General features: G+C 39.3%; 1 protein-coding gene across 6 annotated transcripts in view; it reads left to right on the plus strand.

Annotated features, from left to right (window-relative positions):
* Positions 1-20621, plus strand: part of NELL1 (neural EGFL like 1) — a 936371-nt gene that overhangs the window by 94582 nt on the left and 821168 nt on the right. For 4 of the 6 annotated variants that reach the window (XM_035266029.3, XM_035266032.3, XM_078340771.1 and 1 more), the window contains one exon: positions 9040-9190. In XM_035266029.3, the coding sequence (XP_035121920.3) occupies positions 9040-9190 (151 nt within the window). The remainder of the gene's footprint in view (positions 1-9039; positions 9191-20621) is intronic. The other 2 variants (XM_035266031.3, XM_035266033.3) reach the window with 1 other exon arrangement.

Raw genomic sequence — 20621 nt, forward strand, 5'->3', positions numbered from 1 at the left:
GAAAAAATAAAATGTCACCTAAGGAGGGTTGCTGGTCAGTTATTGAAAAAAAAAAAAACCCTCTGTTGTTCTCACTGATTTCAGGATGCACAACTGTGGGGCTGAAAGCAAGGTTATTGATGTTTATTGTCTTCTTTTGTAGGATGCCCTTCTTGTTGCTCCCATTTCTATGATAAGGTCATATATTTTAGCATCAACATTGTTGTTTTTTTCTTATAATTCTCAGAGAAGATTTGGAAAATTCAGACATGTGGAAAGAAGAAAAATTTCATCCATGTTAGCTCCCAATTCCTGACAAAATCGAAGGCCATGCCTATCTATTTGCTATGCATCACAAAATAAATTTTATGTTAATATATACTTGATATGATGCTGTATGTACTATTGTATACCTGTTTGACAGTATTGCCAGGGCATCTCCTATGTTATTTCAGTACTTTTCATATCATTATATTATCATATATAATTTTCCATTGGGTGTATATATCCTAATTTACTTAGCCATTCTCTGTGGTTGTATAGCTTCTCCACTATATAATAGTCTTAATTGTATTACAAAAGTCTTTTCACCACTCTTTTGTCTTTTGTTCTCCTGTCTTGTGATTCATATGGAGCTGGAATTCATTCTTTAAATCTCTCTTTATTCCTGAGTTGGGGGTGGCAGGATGGGGATCGGGGGATGGGGATAAGGGGGTTTGATTGCTGGTGGCTTGCAGTGGCAGTGTGGAGAGGCAGCCTAAAGACATGTGGCTACACAATGTTAATTTCTTAGCGATGGGATGTGTTAATTTTCCTTTGTTAAACGTTTTTAAGAAGAGCTCATCTGTCTTAAAGTACCTATCTAAGTAGCAAAATTATGGAGGTACTGAAATCTCTTTTGATCAAATCACATAGTAATTACAAAAAATTGGTTAATACCATGTGTCACAGGATGCTGGGGACACTCAGCTGGGTATATTATTTCTTACGCAGTTTATTACTTTAATGTATTTCTTCTCAAACAGGCCTGGTTATATTTGAGTGTAAATTTGGTTATATTTGGTAAACCTTTTTTCTTGTATTATCTTCCAGACTTTGGAGCCAAGATACAATTTATTAATGTGACAGAGATTTGAGGCTTAACCATGTACCAGACACCGTGCTGGGTGTAGTGTACATATTGGTAGAGAATTCTTCATGGAACTTACAGTCCAATGTGCAATAAATATAGCACTTGGCTGGGCATGGTGGCTCATGCCTGTAATCCCAGCACTTTGGGAGGCCAAGGTGAGTGGATCACTTGAGCCCTGGAGTTTGAGACCAGCCTGAGCAACATGGTGAAACCCTGTCTTCTACCAAAAATACTAAAATTAGCTGGGTGTGGTGGCACTCACCTGTAGTCTCAGCTACTCGGGAGGCTGAGGCAAGAGGATCACTTGAACCCAGGAGTCAGAGGTTGCAGTGCGCTGAGATCATACCATGATCCAGCCTAGGCAACAGTCTGGTCAACAGAGAGAGATCCAGTCTCAAAAAAAATTATATATATATAAATAGCACTTAATAAAATGATTACATTTGTAAATGATTACACACATAATCCCTGATAATTGTGATAAGTACAATGAAGATAAATAAAGGTAGGAACCTGAGCTGGCCTGGGGTGGTCAGAGAAAACTGGCCTGAGGAGTAATAAGTAAGCTGTTATCAGAAAAGGAAGGAGAGGAGACGGAGGTTGCTGCAGGTGGGAGCATACCAAAATGGGGAGGAACGTGGCCCTGCGAAGAAGGGATATGAGGCTCCTGGTGCTGGAATGCGGGACTGTGGGCCCTGGGGGAGAGGAATGGGAGGAGGATGAAAAATGAGCAGAGGCATCAGTTGAATGTCATGGAATGTCACAGTTGACTCTGATGGGGCAAAAGTCAGTTTTATCTCCACTCACTTGTCGTGTGACCTGGGGCAAGCCATAAAGCCTCTCTGTGCCTCAGTTTCTTCACCCGTAAAATGGAGACGTGTTGGTAATTTAACTCATAAGGGATGTACAAATACAGTGTCCATTTATTCGATAAATATTTCCTGAGTGAACACAAAACTGCCAGGCACTGGGAGTATTATGGTGATTTACGCTTGATTTATATCAAGTACTGAGATCACACATATTGGTTAATAGCAGTTGTACCCCAGTTAAGAGTGGAGCTCATGGAACCAGCTTGCTGCGTTGACATCTCAGCATCAAGCCTTCCTAGCCCAGTGTCCTTTAGAACACTATTTAAATTCTGTAAGATTTAGTTTTGTCATCCATAAAGTAGGAATAGTAATGATGTCTTCTCCTAAAGTTATTGTAAGTGAGATGACATGTGCAGAGTGTTAGCCCTGTCCTCGGCACCGTAATAAGACACGTTTGTTTTTTTCTCATTCTGGCTTCTGGAACAAATGGAGGTTTAATGGAATGTTAGTGTGAACTTGTTGGAGATTAAAATCCCTTACACGTTAACTGGGAGTCTTCTAGTTTTCTCACTATGTTCTGCTTGTGAGTTCTGGTTTTTTGAAAGCCACTTGGATCAATCACATCTGACATCCTCAAAGTAGGGTCACAAGACCAAATAGTGGGACACATGCCTCCCATCCTCCAGAACCAGAAATTGCCTCACAGATGGTTGGCAGTTCTGAATCGACAAATTTCCTCTACATTCAGAAATGAAAAGCCAACTGTCATTTCAAATTAAGAAATGTCACTTTACCTTTTGGTGTCATTCTTACCATGAGCTTACGTGGCACTCAGGCTAGAAGGATGTGGCCTGTCTATGTCAGGAGTTTGCCATATTTTGAGGTTCTCAGTGTAATTATTGAAATGTTGCCTACATGCTCTACCAGTCAAGGCTGAGGCAGAGTTCCTTGGTTTGCTTTTCCTACCTCTATTTGCTAATTTTTAGCTATGCATTGGTGGGGATTTTGCCTGTTGGTCTGCTTTGTGCTAATGTACCCCTTGGCCAATCAGGGGCCTGAGAATTTGCTCCAATATTAGATTAAGTAGATACTTTCTCTGCTGAACTTTTAGTAAGAGATACACTTGCGGAAAAAGAAAATACTTTTGCCAGGATAATGTAAAAACCCATGAGTTTTCACAGCCATGCAATGCTACTGTAATGAATGCCCTCTTCTCCCTCTCTCCTGCCTAGTAAATGATTATGCATGTTTTTAGAGTCAGGTTCAGTGATATATCCTCCGCAATGTCATCCCCGATCTCCACAGGCCTCCTCTGTTTTTTTGTGCACTGCCCTATTCTGTAATTTTTGTCATAAGAAAACTGTCTTGCTTATGTGTCTATCCTCTAGGTCAGAAACTATCCTTACTTTCATTCCCCCAGTGCCAACCTTAGTGCCTGGCACAGGGGAAGAAAGGTATATGCTTCCCCTTGAAATGAAATTCACTACTATCCTCACTGTATGCCAGGGAAGAGGAAAATGAAGTTGCTTCTATTTGAGGCAGAGAAGAGTGTGTGAATACAATCATTAACTTCTTTCCTTCTCCAATCTCCTCCCTTCACCGAGCACTTTCTTTTTTTTTTTTGCTGACGTTTACTCATCACATTAGCGTTTTTAGTCTTTCTTTAAAAATGACTAGGTAGAGCTGTTTTATCCTAGGAAAGAAAAAGCACTTAACTCTTGCTGCTGAGTTAGCACTTCTTAACTAGATCATGCTAAACCTCTGAGTATCTGGAAAGCCATTTTCCCCTTTTTTTAAAAAAATGTGAAATATTCACTTTAAGTGGTTTTTGGTGGGAAATTACCTTTATACAATGGTAGCCTCCAAGGACCCTCAGAGGTCACAAAATGGAAAGCCTCATAGACAGACTAAATTCAAATACTTGAATCATGTTTAAAATATCTAGGAGGAAGCAGGGGAAAGAGATGGAGTAGGTTAACACATGTATGATTGGGTGTGAGCAGCAGGAAGCACCAGCCCACCCAGTTCCTGTGTTATTCATTGCTCATATGGTCTGTTTTTTTTTTTCCTCTCTCTGCTGCATCAGCTTCTTTGATGATGGCGTGATTATGAGGACTAGAGCTGAGGTTAACAAAAAGGGAGGGGGTTCAGCAAATGGGAGGTTTCTGGAGCCCATGTGCTTCCTCTGTTGGAAATACTCAGGAGCAAGTAATCCTGGCTACAGCTGTAATTCACCATTTAATTTGGTAAGCAGTGATGGGTTTTATTAGCATTTCTCAAGGAGAGTACATGTGGAGCCAGAATGGATATGAAGTGGATGTCAATGTTGGGTGTTGGTTTAGGGGCGACATGACTATCATTCTGCAGGTGGCATGATTTGCACATTATGACTTGGTTGTCCCATCCCATTCTATTTGTAAGTAATGCTCTTATTCAGTCAGTTTTATCTGTATTCAACACACTTATATTCCACTTGTTTGATCTGTGTTTATCACGTTTCACAGGTTTTTAACTTGCTCTCTATATTTAACACTTCTTGTGGGCTTTATCTGTCCCATTTGTTTTTCTTTTTCTCTCTAGTGGAATGGCATATTCTTAAGTAATACAGCAAACACACACGATGGTGGTCAAATATGGAAGTATGATATTCACCATAGGTCCCCATTAATTGGGTTTCATTGGTTGCTCTTTCAACTCCAGGGAAAAAGCAGGCTGCTGCAAAGTAGGTGACACATCACTATTTTTAGTAGTTGACAACTTTAAGTTTTATGTTAATTTGGAAAATCAGCAGAGGAGAAAAATTGTAGAATCTAGGTAAATTCTAATAGATGGAATTTGCCCTCAGCACTCTTTGCTATGCAGATATGAGCAGGATCAGGTGATTAACTGAAATGAAATGTCAAGACTAGGAAAGAATTTGGAGATCATGGAATTCAGTAGTCTTAATTTTCAGATGGAGAGTGTAAGGTTCAGAGAGGTAAGGTATTTTATCCAAAGTCACACAGGTAGTTATCTGCAAAACTCAGAGTGATCTCAGTTCTATGAAACCTGTGCAGTGTTTCAGCCTACATACTGTAAGAAATAGAACTACTTTGTTGTATTTTTTAAGCATTTAAATCATGGTCAAAATTTACTTTCAAGGGCTTCTCTGGAGATGAGGATGCACATAAAGCCTCAATGTATCAAAACAGGTGTTCTTTACATTTCACTCTAGTTAGTGCTGATGGGGTCTCTTTACTTCAGTGTGCCAATTATTTATAAAAAGAAATAAGAACAGCTAGCATTAGAGATGTTCCATTTTCTTGGAGGGTTGAGTGAGAAGTATGGTAGTACTAGATCAGATTATTAAATAGGGGGTGTCCTGCAAAGAAGTGAGGCTTATTTAGCACAAAAAATCATTAAAATAAATATTCATGGCCATGAGCATTTGAGAAGGACCCATTTATCTTCTGGTTTTTCAAAAAGATATATTATTTTCTGACCATAACATATGTGGTTACTTGAAGCATTAATATAAATGAGAAAAATAAATGGAAAATACATTAATTAATTCAATAAATCTTTATTGGGTGCCTGTTTTGTGCCAGGCACTGAGAACTGTGGATAAACTGTAGAGAACTGTAGATAAATGAGTATGCCTGCCCTTAATGGAACTTACAATCTAGTGGGAAAAGAAAGGAAATAATATGAGGTAACAAACTTGAAGCAAGACTGTGATAAATGATATCAACAAATAATAAATGGATTACAATACATATATTATGATAAGTCAAATGGAGAAAATACCCAGACTGGAGCATTAGAGCGACATTAATGCAGAGCTTGCCTTGGAGTGGCCAGAAGATTATATTTACAGTGAAAGCTGAAGGAGAAGGAGTCAGGCACATGAAAAGGAGAGAGAAGAGCACTATGAGCAGAGGGACAAGCATGAAGATCTGCGGCAGGACTGGGCCTGGTGTGTTCCTCTAGTGACCAAGGAGAAGAGTGTGAATGGGGTGGGAGAGGTAGGCAAGAATCAGTTTGTGTGCAATTTTGCAGGCATGCTGTAGGGACTGGATTTTATCCTATGAGCAATGCAAAGCCATTTGAGGATTTTAAGCAGAAGGCTACAATAACTTGGACTTGGGCTTTAAAAAGAGCACGTTAACTGCTGTGTGAAGAATGGGGGAAAAGAAGGCAATATGGAAACAGGAAGACTAGTTAGGAAACCATTGGAAGCATCGTAGGGAGCAATGAGCGTGGCTTGGACAAGAGTTTTAAGAGTGAAGTTGGGAAGAAGGGAATAAATTCCAGACATGGGAGCCTGCTTAACTTGTTTTTACGTTGAATATGAAGAGTGGAGAAAAGGGAAAAATCAAGGACAATTTCTGGTTTTTTGACTTGAGGAATGAGGTGTTGCCGTTTACTAAGACTGCGACCTCTGTGAGAAAATTGAGTGCAGAGGGAAAAAACAAGCTTCACTGTGGGCACATTACAATTTGAAATGCTTATTAGATATTCACATAGAGATGTTGAGTAGGAAGGTGAACATTTGAATTTACTGCTTAAGGGAGAGGTTAGTGCTGCAGTTATAAAGTTGGATACTGTTGGCCATGGGGCTGGATGATATCACTCAGGGAGAATTGAGTTAGAGGTTAGGATACCCATACCTGATATGATATTCATATCCATTTCCTCCAGCAGCCATTGCTGATCAATTATGTTCCTCTTTCCTTTGGGCTCAAGCTTTAGAATGCTGAAATAAACTCTTTAGGCAGCCACTACCAATCAGTTGATCCCTAATTGATGAGTAAAGAAGGAAAAAGTAAAAAGTAAACGTAATCTTAAGAACTGATTTTTTTTTTTGGCATTATATTCTAGGTGATTTTATCAAGATGATCTTTGCTTAGAAGTAATGATAATAGGGTAGGTGGCTCACACTTGTAATCCCAGCACTTTGGAAGGCCAAGGTGGATGGATCTCCTGAGCTCAGGAGTTTAAGACCAGCCTGGGCAACATGGGGAATACCCTGTCTCTACCAAAAATAAAAATAAAATAGCTGGACATGGTGGCACACACCTGTGATTCCAACTATTCAGGAGGCTGAGATAGGAGATTGCTTGAGCCTGGGAGGCAGAGGCTGCAGTGAACTGAAATCATGGCACTACACTTCAACCTGGTGGCAGAGTAAGACCCCCCCCCCCACAAAAAATGTAATGATAATAAAAATATTAACAAACATTTTCTAATACTCTAGTTTACAGAGTGATTTGCTCCCACATTTAGTAGATTTTAAATGTCATCTGGATTATCTTTGGCTGGGATTTTCTAGAAGGTATAGAAGCATTTTCAAGTGGCTATCTCTTACCTCAACACTTGACAAAAGCTGACAGCATGCCACTTAACAATTAAGTAATGAAGGCCTTGCTACTATTGTGCAGGTAGGTTTTTGTTTTTTTTTTGAGATGGAGTTTCACTCGTTACCCAGGCTGGAGTGCAATGGCGTGATCTCGGCTCACCGCAACCTTCGCCTCCTGGGTTCAGGCAATTCTCCTGCCTCAGCCTCCTGAGTAGCTGGGATTACAGGCACGTGCCACCATGCCCAGCTAATTTTTTGTATTTTTAGTAGAGACGGGGTTTCACAATGTTGACCAGGATGGTCTCGATCTCTTGACCTCGTGATCCACCCACCTTGGCCTCCCAAAGTGCTGGAATTATAGGCGTGAGCCACCGCGCCTGACCGCAAGTAGGTTTTATATTGGTAGACTGGTCTGTCTGGGTTGGGTGTCTCCATGGTAGAGAACAAACATTACTTTCTGCCATTCATAGCCTAGATATTTACAGGTGGATAAGACTATGCTGTTCTTTTCTGTGTCATAAAATTGAAGTAGCAATCAAAAAATTACAGAAGGCTAAGGTGGGAAGGCTCTACTAGATCAGCTAGTCTGCTCCCCCATTTTACAGTTGAGAAGACTGAGTTCCAAGGTCAATAATCCAAGGATACCTTATTTAGAAGCCACTGCTGAGGATGAGATTCTTCAAGGTCCACATGCCAGTCTGCGATGTTGCTTGGGCAGTGCAGCCTTTGAAGTTCTGTGTTTTTCAAGGACTTCCCTTGCAGTCCTTGAGAAATAACCAAGTAGTTATCATACAGTCAGAGGAAGGGGTCAGGATGCGAGAGGTCACCAAACACACTTTTAATGTTCATTTATTGTCTGAATAATCTTCTCTAACTTTGCTTCCTTAGTGCCCTTTTCTGATGCCAGAAAATGTAGGGTAAAATAATAAGATAACACCCAGTTTATCATGACAAGCGTGAGTCTGGGCATGAAGTGATGGATGTCTCTCATTATGCCGATGTTGGAGAAAGAAACATTCTTGTCCAGGAGCAGGATTAGCTGGAATCACACACCTCTAGGCCTGCTGAATCAGCCTCAATTTCAATAAATATTTCATGAGGAAAGTCATCCATTGCATGTTTATGGAGAAATTCCAGGCACGCATGTAGATCACGAGCATGCCTTGTATTTATTCTTTAAGCAAAGGCAGAGTTGTCTGGCATTATTAGTGTTGGTAAATATCTGCTAGTTACAAGGCAAGGACAGGTTTCCTATATACATTGTGGGGAGAAGGAAGCTGAGTCCCTGGAAAGAGTGAAATTGGAGGATGATGAGTGGCATTTGGGTCTTATTATCCAAAGATTCTCTGAGTTTAGAACCCCATTTATCTGACTGCCTCTTACTTTATTTACAGCAATCTAACCTGTTTGCAGAAAACGGAATTGCTCAGTGTCCCGTCAAAATTCCTGTCCGAAAATCACTGTCAGGCCAATTGTGAACTTGTCAAAGTGACAAGTGGGTGCAGTGACAGAGATAGCATTTCCAGGATTTGCATTGAATGAATGCAGCTGTAGGGAGTGGTGAAAAGTGCCTGAAAATGAAAACTATTGACAGGAGAAGAAAATGAAAAATGCAATCTGGATTTTTTGGACATGACATTTTTAACCATGCATCTTTTCTCCTCTTCCTTCTCATCTCCTTTCTCCTCTTTCTCCTGTATTTCTTCTCTATCCTTTTCTTTCCTCGTCTCCTCTCCTTCTTCTCTCCTATTTCTCCTGCTCTTCCTCTTGATTCCTAGATATAGAAAGAGAGATCCATGCAGCTCCTCATGTGAGTGAGAAATTAATTCAGCTGTTCCGGAACAAGAGTGAATTCACCTTTTTGGCCACCGTACAGCAGAAGCCGTCCACTTCAGGAGTGATACTGTCCATTCGAGAACTGGAGCACAGGTAAGAAAGCTCTTTCTGTTTTTGAAAATCTCCTTAGAGTTAATGGTTTATACAGAATGTCTTAGAATTTAGAGTTTGTAGCCTCATGAAAACATTCACCTAAATGAGGGCTTGTTTCTGCTGAACACATTCATGAATTTACTTTGCCTTAAGAATTTACTTTGAGCAAAGTGGCTTTTTTGTTTGCTCTCCAAGGACCAATCGTAAGTATCTTTCTTGCCTGTCTTCTGGTAGACCTTGAGTAAAATCACATTCTATCATATTTAGTCATCAAGCAAGTTAATTGGTTATGTTTAATGACCTTCAATAAACATTTACAGTGTGTTTATGTGGGAATTATACTTGACACTGGGAATATTAAGTTGAATAGTGTAGGATTTTCTTTTTTTTTTTTTGCATTTTAGGTTTTGGGGTACATGTGCAGAGCATGCAATACAGTTGCATAGGTACACACATTGCAGTGTGTTTTGTTTGCTTTCTCCCCTTCACCCACATTTGGTATTTCTCCCCTGGCAATCCCTCCCCACCTCCCCCTCCCACTGGCCCTCCCCTTTCCCCCCTATAGACCCCAGTGTTTAGTACTCCCCTCTCTGTGTCCATGTGTTCTCATTTGTCATCACCCGCCTATGAGTGAGAATATGCGGTGTTTCATTTTCTGTTCTTGTGTCAGTTTGCTGAGAATGATGTTCTCCAGATTCATCCATGTCCCTACAAACGACACGAACTCATCATTCCATGGTGTATATGTGCCACATTTTCCCAATCCAGTCTATCATCGATGGGCATTTGGGTTGATTCCAGGTCTTTGCTATTGTAAACAGTGCTGCAATGAACATTCATGTGCATGTGTCCTTGTAGTAGAACGATTTATAGACCTTTGGATATATGCCCAGTAATGGGATTGCTGGGTCAAATGGGATTTCTATTTCTAAGGCCTTGAGGAATCGCCACACTGTCTTCCACAATGGTTGGACTAATTTACACTCCCACCAACAGTGTAAGAGTGTTCCTTTTTCTCCACATCCTCTCCAGCATCTGTTGTCTCCAGATTTTTTAATGATCGCCATTCTAACTGGCGTGAGATGGTATCTCAATGTGGTTTTGATTTGCATCTCTCTGATGACCAGTGACGATGAGCATTTTTTCATATGATTGTTGGCCTCATATATGTCTTCTTTCGTAAAGTGTCTGTTCATATCCTTTTCCCACTTTTGAATGGGCTTGTTTGTTTTTTTCCTGTAAATCTGTTTGAGTTCTTTGTAGATTCTGGATATCAACCCTTTGTCAGATGGGTAAACTGCAAAAATTTTTTCCCATTCTGTTGGTTGCCGATTCACACTAGAGACTGTTTCTTTTGCTGTGCAGAAGCTGTGGAGTTTCATTAGGTCCCATTTGTCTATTTTGGCTTTTGTTGCCAATGCTTTTGGTGTTTGGTTATGAAGTCCTTGCCTACTCCTATGTCCTGGATGGTTTTGCCTAGATTTCCTTCTAGGGTTTTTATGGTGCCGGGTCTTATGTTTAAGTCTTTAATCCATCTGGAGTTAATTTTGGTGTAAGGTGTCAGGAAGGGGTCCAGTTTCTGCTTTCTACACATGGCTAGCCAGTTTTCCCAGCACCATTTGTTGAACAGGGAATCCTTTCCCCATTGCTTGTTTTTGTCAGGTTTATCAAAGATTGTATGGTTGTAGCTATGTTGTGTTGCCTCTGATGCCTCTGTTCTGTTCCATTGATCTATATCTCTGTTTTGGTACCAGTACCATGGTGTTTTGATTACCGTAGCCTTATAGTATAGTTTGAAATCCGGTAGTGTGATGCCCCCCACTGTGTTTTTTTTTCTTAGAATTGACTTGGCTATGCGGGAATAGTGTAGGATTTTCATCGCAAAGATCACATAAGCTAATAGGGAAGATAGACAAATAAATATCATAAAGTATTGTAGATGCAATGCTAGAAAGTTGTAATCAGGAAATAAGAGTAGTCATTCTACTAAGGGTTGTATTGGCCAAGAAACACTTTGGAAAAGATGATAGTTGTACAAGAAAAAAAAACATGAGTGAATATTTTACATGCTGAAAGCTAAGGAGTAAGGGATGGAAGAACAATATTTCAGAAAGAGGTTGCTATGATTTTAAGAAGCAACACGTGGATGGGTAAGTGGTTTGAACATAAAAGTGTGTATGGGGAAGGGATGAGAGTTTGGGGTAGGCAGTGAGGGGTGGTATTACAGAGGTAGGTAGAAGCCAGATCATTGCAAAGCTTCAATGTCATGTTAAAAACTTGGACTAAAGTCCCTAGGCAATGGGTTCTAAGTTTGAGAAGTTCACTCTATCATCGAATTCAAATTAATAATCATTAGCTAACTTAACAATTTCATTTTTGATACTGGCTTCCTTTATATTAATCCACTGAAAATATTTATGAAGCACCTACTCTTTTCTAGGTGCCATGCAAGGTTTTGTGGAGAAATCAAAGCAATAAAATCTTCTAAGGACGTATGGTGGAGTTTGGCAATACAGGAAACAAGGCGTGGCCACACAAAAAGCTAAAGAATAAAAAAGAGCCAATAACAAAGAAATAGTAGATTTGTGTTACAAGGAAGTATGAAGCTGATTTCAAAATTACCTAAGGTGTTAAGTTCACTGAATTAAGTGCATTAGGTTAGTGGTTAAGGAAGACCACATAGAGAATGCTCTTGAAGCACAGGCAGAATTCCAGCAGGTAAGGGAAGAAGGAACAATGTGTGCAGTCACAGAAGTGAAGAAATGTAGAGAAATGTAATTTTGGGAGTGGGAGTAGCAAACAGAACAATTTAGCCTGAGCAGAGGCTCTTGGTATGCAGACTTTTGGCAGTTGTGAGGATCAACAGTTCTGTCTTTAATGGTTGTTTGCTCTCAGCCTCAAAGTGTAGGGATGGACCCTGATCATTTTGTGGAGATGTTGTCAACATTACAGTCTGGCTGTTCTGGGTCAGTCCAGAGAAAAGAAGGTGATATACATGTCTGTGAGGGATATGTGATTGTTCAAAACTGTTCTGTATGCTGGAGAAGGTGTAGGTTCTCATTTTCCAAGGATTGCATGTCAAGGCAAGTCTCAGCTTCACAACCCTACCTTGCCCCATTGGCTTTGTGGGGTTGGGTGTGAGTGTCTCTTTGGCATGAGGATTATACAAATGCCCAAAGTAGGAGATAGATCTTCAGAGTCAGACTGATGGAGGCTGGAGTTCCAGTTCTAGCTTTGTGGCACCAACTCTACAATGTCTTAGAACCTCAATTTCCTTGTCTGTAAAATGGGCATCATAATCTATTTTCCCGGGTTGCTGTAAGGATGAAAAAGGATAGTGCATGGTGTGCATGGTGGGTGGCCATCCCTTAATGCATGCACATTTATTCTCCTTGTCTGAGTGTGTTTTGAAAGTGTATTTGCTGGGTTTCTGTTTTGGATTTTGTTTTTTAATAGGAAAGGTTTTTAAAAAACTTCTGTGTTGCCATCTGAAGCTGCTTCTTTTTATATCCCTAGTAGGATTCTAATAGAAACCGAGGATGATTGAATGGAGAGTCATTTGATCATTTCTCATTGTAATAGAAAAACTTCTTTTTTTTTGAGAAAGGGAGAAGAGACTGGGTTTGGTGGCTCATGCCTGTAATCCCAGCACTTTGGGAGGCCAAGAAGGGCTGATCACCTGAGGTCAGGAATTTGAGACCAGCCTGACCAATGTGGTGAAACTTCATCTTCACTAAAAATACAAAAATTAACCAGGTGTGGTGGTGTGTGCCTGTAGTCCCAGCTACTCGGGAGGCTGAGGAAGAGTATCCCTTGAACTCAGGAGGCTGAGGTTGCAGCGAGCCAAGATTACACCATTACACTCCAGCCTGGGCAACAAGAGGGAAACTCCATCTCAAAAAAAAAAGAGAAGAAAGAAGAAAACTGTACAGTGGTTGAATGCCTTTTTAGCCCAAGAAGGCGAGACATAGAAGCCTCTTACCACTAGGGAACATATCTGAGTCACACAGCACCAAAGTATATTAGCAGTAGAAATTATCCAAGTCACAAGGCACCAAAGTATGCTGACAGTGGAGGGTATCTGAGTCACATGCCACCAAAATACGTTACTGGCAGCAAATCCATATGGGTCTACAGCAACCTCGATTCTTGCATCATCAGAAGAAAAATTTATCTGAGGGGCATAAAGCAGAAGGGGAGACCTGGGCAAATTTTAAAGCAGTGGTGAAAGTGAAGCTTTAGAGCAGAAATGAAGGGAAGGAAAGTACACTTAGAAGAGGGTGAAGCGGGAACCATGAAAGACAAGTGCGAAAAATCTCAGATATTGACTGCTAAACAAAATAAATATGAAGAGGTAGATACTAGAGCCCCTCTCCCTCTGGACTTTATGGTGCCCCATTCTGTGTTTGTGTAGTCTGATCAAGGCAAGGTATGAAAGACTGTGGATTAGTAATGCATTGCCTATGGGTAATACAGAAAACCTGGTTTCTGCTCAAGCATAGAAGATCTAGTTAAGGAGACCTGGAATGCAAGAAAATAGAAATATATAATGGTATATATTTAGAAATTAGGTTAATTATCATAACGCTCCTCCCCCCGCCTAATGTTCCCATCTGCAATAAGTGAGAATCTTTCATGATTTTCAGTTTCCTTATATTATTTACCAGGATACAGTATCTAGAGGAGCAAATTGCCCTGTAGAAATTTGGCATAGACATTTGACCAGGTATACAAGTTGACCAAGGATTTGGGCTTTTCTTCATTCAATAGCAGAAGATCCAGGCATGTAGTGGCGATTGTTGGCTTAAAAGTTAGACATACAGGTTCTTTTCGTGTTTCTCCCTTATGTGATTCTGTTTTACTAGTGATGAAGATAAATGAAATAAGTATTTGAAATACTTGGGATATAATGGGCGTGATTAGATTCCTAGATAATTTTTTATATTTATAATTCAGTAGCTTTTAGTATAATCAAGGAATTGTGCATCCATCACCACAATCAATTTGAGAAACCCAAAAGAAATTCCTTATCTTTTGTCTGTCACCCACAATTTCCCCATAAGCTCCCTTGCCTTATGCAACTACTAATCTACTTTCTGTCTCTGTAGATTTGCCTAGTTTGGTTATTTCATGTAAGTGAAATCACACACTGTGTGTTCCTTTTTGACTGGCTTCTCTAACTTAGAATAATGCTTCCAAGGTTCATTCATACTGTAGCTTGTGTCAGTAGTTCACTTCTTTTTATTGCAGAATAATGTTACATTGTTTGGATATAATGCATTATAGATATTATTTATCAGTTGGTGGACATTTGAATTGTTTCCACTCTTGGCATTATGAATAATGCTGCTATGAACATTCTTGTACAAGCTATTGTGTGGACATGTTTTTATTCCCTTGGGTATATAACTAAGAGTGGAATTGCTGGATCAGATGGAAACTCTGTTTAACTGTTTGAGGAACTGCCAGACTTTTCCAAAGTAACTACACTGTTTTATATTCCAAGCAGCAGTGTTTGAAGGTTTCAATTTTTGTACATTCTTGTCAACACTAGTTATTATCTTTCTTTTTGAGGATAGATATTCTAATGGGTATGAAGTGATGCCTCATTTTGGTTTTGAGTTACACTTGCTTGATGGCAAATGATGTTGAGTATCTTTTCATAAGCTTATTGACCATTTATATATTTTCTCTGGAGAAATGTACATTCAGATAATTTGCCTACTTTTAATTAGATTCTTTGTCCTTCTATAATTCATTGGTAGTAATTCTGCATATTTTAGATGCAGTCTCTTTTCAGATGTATGATTTACAGTTCTTCCCCCATTCTCTGAGGTGTTCTTTTTATTTTCTGGGTGGTGTCCTTTAAGCACGAGGCTTTAAAATTTGATGATGTGCAGTTTATACTTTTTTGCTTCTGATGTCATATTTTTGCCTAATTCAAAGTCATGAAGATTTATTCCTACAGTTTCTTCTAAAAGTTTTATAGGTTTAGCTCTTACATTTATCTCTTAGATATATTTTGAGTTATTTTCTTCTAAAAATTTTATAGGTTTAGCTCTCACATTTATTTCTTAGATATATTTTGAGTTAATTTTTATATATTATGTGAGGTAGGGGTCCAACTTTATTCTTTTGCATATGAATATCCAATTGTTTCTTTACCATTTGTTGAAGACTGCTTTTCCTCCAGTCAATTGTCTTGGTACCCTGTTGAAGACCAATTGACCATCAATGCGAGGATTTATTTTTGGTCTCTTACTGTTATGGGATCTCTGGGGGGTCGCTTTTATGGCCAGAAACTTGTGGCCGGTGGCACCTTTGCCAGAGTTTTGCTAGGACCCACTGAGCTCCTTCCACTCACTCAGGCTGGCAGCCTGTACTCAGCTCATGGTACTGGCCTAGGTGACAAGCCTCCAAGGGAGATGGGAGCCAGGCATGGAGCAGTGAGGGGTGTGTGAGTGAGTATGGAGTCTGGCCACTGCACAGTTAGATACGCTGGCTGCTGCCACGAGGCGGGCAGCTCCAGGCACCAGCAGGGTACATAGACAAGCAGAAAGTGAGCAAGATGAGAAGTTTTATTGAGCAATAGAACAGCTCAGTCTTCCACAGTGGGTAGCTTCTTTCCTCAGCCAGGGTGTCTCAACAAGTGTTCAGCTTCTAATAGACAGGAGACCCTGGAGTGGGAAGCTCCTCTCTGCAGACAGGTCCTCCTGTCATCTTTGCAGCTCTCAGCAGAGAGGAGGCCCTGGACTGGGTAGTTCTTCTCTGCAACTGATCCTCCTGATGTCTGCTCAGCTCTGGCTGAGCCTGGGGCTTATATGGGTCTCAGAGGTTAGGAAGCGCATGCCAGTTGGCCCATGGGTGGCCCTGGATAGGCCTGGAAAAGGCACCACAAGTTCCCACTCTGGTCTGTGAGATTGGCCACCTTCAGGCCCTCCCTAGCCTGAAGGTGAAGACTCACCGGGGACCCACCCACTTCCACCCAGGAACCTGCCTGCCTCCGGCTGTCATTCGTGCTGCCCAGGCTGCAGGTGTAAAAGGATACATTCAGGCCATTGCCGAGCTGACTTCAGTCCCACTCAGCTTCCCTCCTATGCTCATTGGTGCCGAAACTCCAGAGAGGGCTAAGGTGGCAGAGGGCTGGTGTGTTAGCACTGCCCTGAGCATGTGTACACCCAGCCAGACTGTGACAGTGCCCAGGCTTGGCCTTGACTTTGCTCCAAGATTGGAGCAGGTGCTGATAGCAGAGAGAATCCAGGCAGTGGGAACAGGCATTTCTGAGCCTGCAAGTGCGGGGTGAGGGCCTTCTTAGGCCTCTAAGAGTGCAGGGATGCCTGGGTCCACAGCTGCTGTTAGGGCAGCTACATCTGTGAGGGGAAGGGTTGAGGCTCCTCCTACTTTGTAAAACAGGAGTCCAGGTCTGCAGCCACAGTTTGAGCAGCTGCAGCTGTGTCTCGGAGAGCAGGACTCCTGCCTGCTGTGTGGAGTGGAAGGTCTAGATATGCAACCATGACTTAGACACCACTCATTCCTGCTTTATGGAGCAGGGGGTGTGAGTCTGTAGCTGCAAGTGGGCAGCTGCAGCTGTGCCCAGGAAACTTCTACCCCAACTTGGAAGGGGCAGGGTTCCTGCTTTTTCCCCTCACTCCCGGTGGCTTCACAGAGCCTGCAGCCTTGGCCATGCCTCACTGCTGCACCTGGTGTGATGGCAGAGGCTGCTCCAGACAGCCTGCGGCTGTCTTCATTACTTCTATTTCATTGATCTATATGTTTATGCATAGGCAGTGCTGTTTGATTACTGCAGTTTTATAGTAAGTTTACAAATTGAGAAATACACATCTTACAAGTTTGCTCTTCTTTTCAAGATTGTTTTGGTTGTTCTAGTTTCCTTAAATTTTCATATGAATTTTAGGACCAGCTTATAAGTTTCCACAAATAAGTCAGTTGAGATTGCATTGAATCCGTAGGTCGTCAGTCTCAGCAAGTATTGCCATCAAAACAATGTCAAATAATTTGATTCATGAACATGGGGTGTCTTTCTACTTTCTCAGATCATTTTTCATTTCTTTCAACTTTTTTTTTAGTTATCAGAATCTTAAGTTTTTCATGGCCTTCATTAATTTATTCCTAGGTATATTCTTTTTTTTTACACGAATAATGGAAGCACTATGGTTTGTATATTCTTTTTTTAATGCTATCATACATGGAATACTTTTCTTAATTTCAATTTTTGGCTGCTCATTGCTACCATATAGAAAGGAAATTAATTTTTGCCTATTACTTTGTATCCTGCAACCTTGGCAAACTTCTTGATTAGTTCTAATAGTTTCTAGTGAATTCCTTAGAATTTTTCCATATAAGATTATGTCATCTTCAAATAGAGGTAGTTTTATTTCTTCCTGTCCTATCTGGTTGCCTTTTATTTAATTTTTATACCAAATTGCCCTGGCTGGAACTTCCAGTACAATGCTGAATAGAAGTGGTGAGCAATTATCCTTGTATTGTTCCTGATTTTAAAGGGAAAGCTTTCAGTTTTCAGCTTGAGGTATGTTAGCTGTGGATTTTCACAGATACTCTAAACCAGTTTGGAGATTTTTTTTTCTTCCCTATTTGTAGGTGTTCTTTATCATATTGAAAAGAAGTTCCTTTCTGTTTCTAGTTTGGTTAGTATTTCTATTATGAAGGGTGCTGAATTTCTTCACATGTTATTTCTATATCTACTGAGATAATAATGTAGTTTTTATCTTTCATTCTATTGATATAGTATATTACACGAACTGATTTTCAGAAGTTATACCAAACTTGCATTCCTGGGATAAATTCCACTTTGTTATGTTCTGTAATCCTTTTTCTATTTTATGGACTTTTTTATCTATATCCATAAGTGAGATACTGGTCTGCAGCTTTCTTTCTTTTGATGTTTTAATATGGTTTTGATATCTTTCTTTTGAGTTTTAGCCTATTTTTAAGCTATATTGAATAGCTTTTTTTTAAGCTAACATTTGCTGATTGAATACCATGTGTCAAACATTAATATTTTATAGATGATCCCCTTTGACTTGTTTGGTATATAATTTTGTAATTTGAAAATATTGAAACTTTTTCCTTTCTTAAATTTTAATATTTATATTAGCTATTTCTTTTTCTTGTTTTATGATAGGGGCTAGAATCTCTATAATAGTTGTAAATCATATATGAACAAATTAAAGGTTTTCATTAAAGTCAATAAGAGGGCAACAGATAATTCTTTTTTCTTTTCAACTTTAATAAGGTCCCCTGTTTAATAAACTGTCTAGTAGTATTTCCTTTTCTTTCTTTCTTTTTTTTTTTGAGATGGAGTTTCGCTCTTGTTACCCAGGCTGGAGTGCAATGGCTGATCTTGGCTCACTGTAACATCCACCTCCTGGGTTCCGGCAATTCTCCTGCCTCAGCCTCCTGAGTAGCTGGGATCACAGGCACGCGCCACCATGCCCAGCTAACTTTTTGTATTTTTAGTACAGATGGGGTTTTACCATGTTGACCAGGATGGTCTCGGTCTCTTGACCTCATGATCCACCTGCCTCGACCTCCCAAGTGCTGGGATTACAGGCGTGAGCCACCTTGCCGGGCCACTATTTTCTAATATCTGTCTCTATTTCTGTTTTTATCTACATAGTCATCATGTAAAGGAAATCTAACTTTATTCCTATTTTACTGAAATACTTAAAAAGAATAGCTGTTACTAATAGACATTAATAGAATCCACAATGTTGAGCTATTTCTGAAATCCTTGAATAAACTTACATTAACTAATACTTTAGTTAGGATTTTTGTATTATTAAATAATGATAGCAATAGCAATATTAGTAAAAGCAGTGGAAGTAACTACATTAGTTTAAGCACTGAAGAATTATGAGCATTGTTTTAAATACTTTAAACTTATTAAACATTTAAATGTTTTAACTTATTAATAAGTGAGATGCCATAGATTTTTCTGTGTATTTGAATACACGAAAATTCTGTGTCTTTGAGTTAATTCTAGGCTTTTTGAAATTTTTTATGTTCAGAACTAGTTAAAAAACACACATTGTATCTTTTCTAAAAGAGTTTCTGATAGAATAAGCCTGAAAATAGATGCAAATGTAATTAGATGTAAATAATTATGTGTAAAGATAATTAGAAAAGTATGAAATATTTTGTATGGAAAATATCTGGGCTGAAAAGTATGAAAAATATTTAGGCTGATAATTTGGTTTTGGGGAAACTGGAATATTTTTATTATTGAACTGTTCATTTTCTACTTGTTTTATGGTATTCTATCTAATGACTTTTAAGCTCTTCTTGGGATCAATTTATATTTTTAAGAAAATCATGTATTTCATTGAGATTGGCATTTTTTTGGCAAATAGTTGGACGTTATATTCCCTTTTACTTAATAAAATTTTTATACTTGTGATTTTTATCTCCTTTGATTTCTAATGTGTGATATGTGTGTTTTGTTCTTCTTTTCTTGGCCAGGCTCATCATGGGATTGTGTAATTTGTTGATCCTTTAAATGAAACAGTTCTTAGTTTTATTAGTCAAGTTGACTGTTTTTCATTTCAAATTCACTGATTCCTACTTGTTACATTATTTTGTATCATCTTGTTGGTATTTTTACTAGCTTCTTGAATATTTAGTTCATTTGTCTTCAGTATTTTCAGTTTACTGGTAAATTCACTGAGAGTTTTTGTTTTCTTGTGAATGTTATTTTGAATACAGCCCATTGATATTGCTATATATTGTTTTTATTTTCTGTAGTTCTTAATTTCAGTTTGACTTCCTCTTTGACCCTGGTTAAAGGAGGCTTTAAATATTCCAAAGTGATTAAATTAAAAATGTTTAATGGGTAATTTCTGGTTTTATTGTTAATTGGGAGCATAAAATATGTGCTGTCAGATTTTTAGATTTTTGAGTTTGAAGAATTTTTTTCCTGGTGATCTTTTACATGCTCGATATTTTTGATTAAGGGGGTACATTTTAAAATAATGGGTAGCTTTTGAAAATGTATATTATATCTCTATGCAGACATATGCGTTTACATATAACACCTCTGAGTGTGTTATTTAACTTCTATGTGTATTGATTAACTGATAATTGCTCAATCCATGGCACTCTAAGAGAGGTAGGTTAATGGCTCCTATTATAATTATGTAAGCATTGTAGGTATTGTAATTATTATTTCTTCATAGTGTCCTCGGATAAGTTTAAGAGTCAGGCTGAAAATGTCATGTGTTTTCTGCATCCTATTCATTGACCATTACTGGGAAATTCATCCTACCATTGGGCCAAGGATGAGAGAGCATGGATACTGGAAACACTAGGCAGTCTCTTTGTTGATTGGTTGGGATGTTTCCAATTTAGTCTGTGCCCAAGTATGTGGAAGTAGCATAAGTAACAGACTGCCTCA

The sequence above is a fragment of the Callithrix jacchus genome, chromosome 10 (assembly GCF_049354715.1).
Source record: "Callithrix jacchus isolate 240 chromosome 10, calJac240_pri, whole genome shotgun sequence".
Lineage (NCBI taxonomy): Eukaryota > Metazoa > Chordata > Mammalia > Primates > Cebidae > Callithrix > Callithrix jacchus.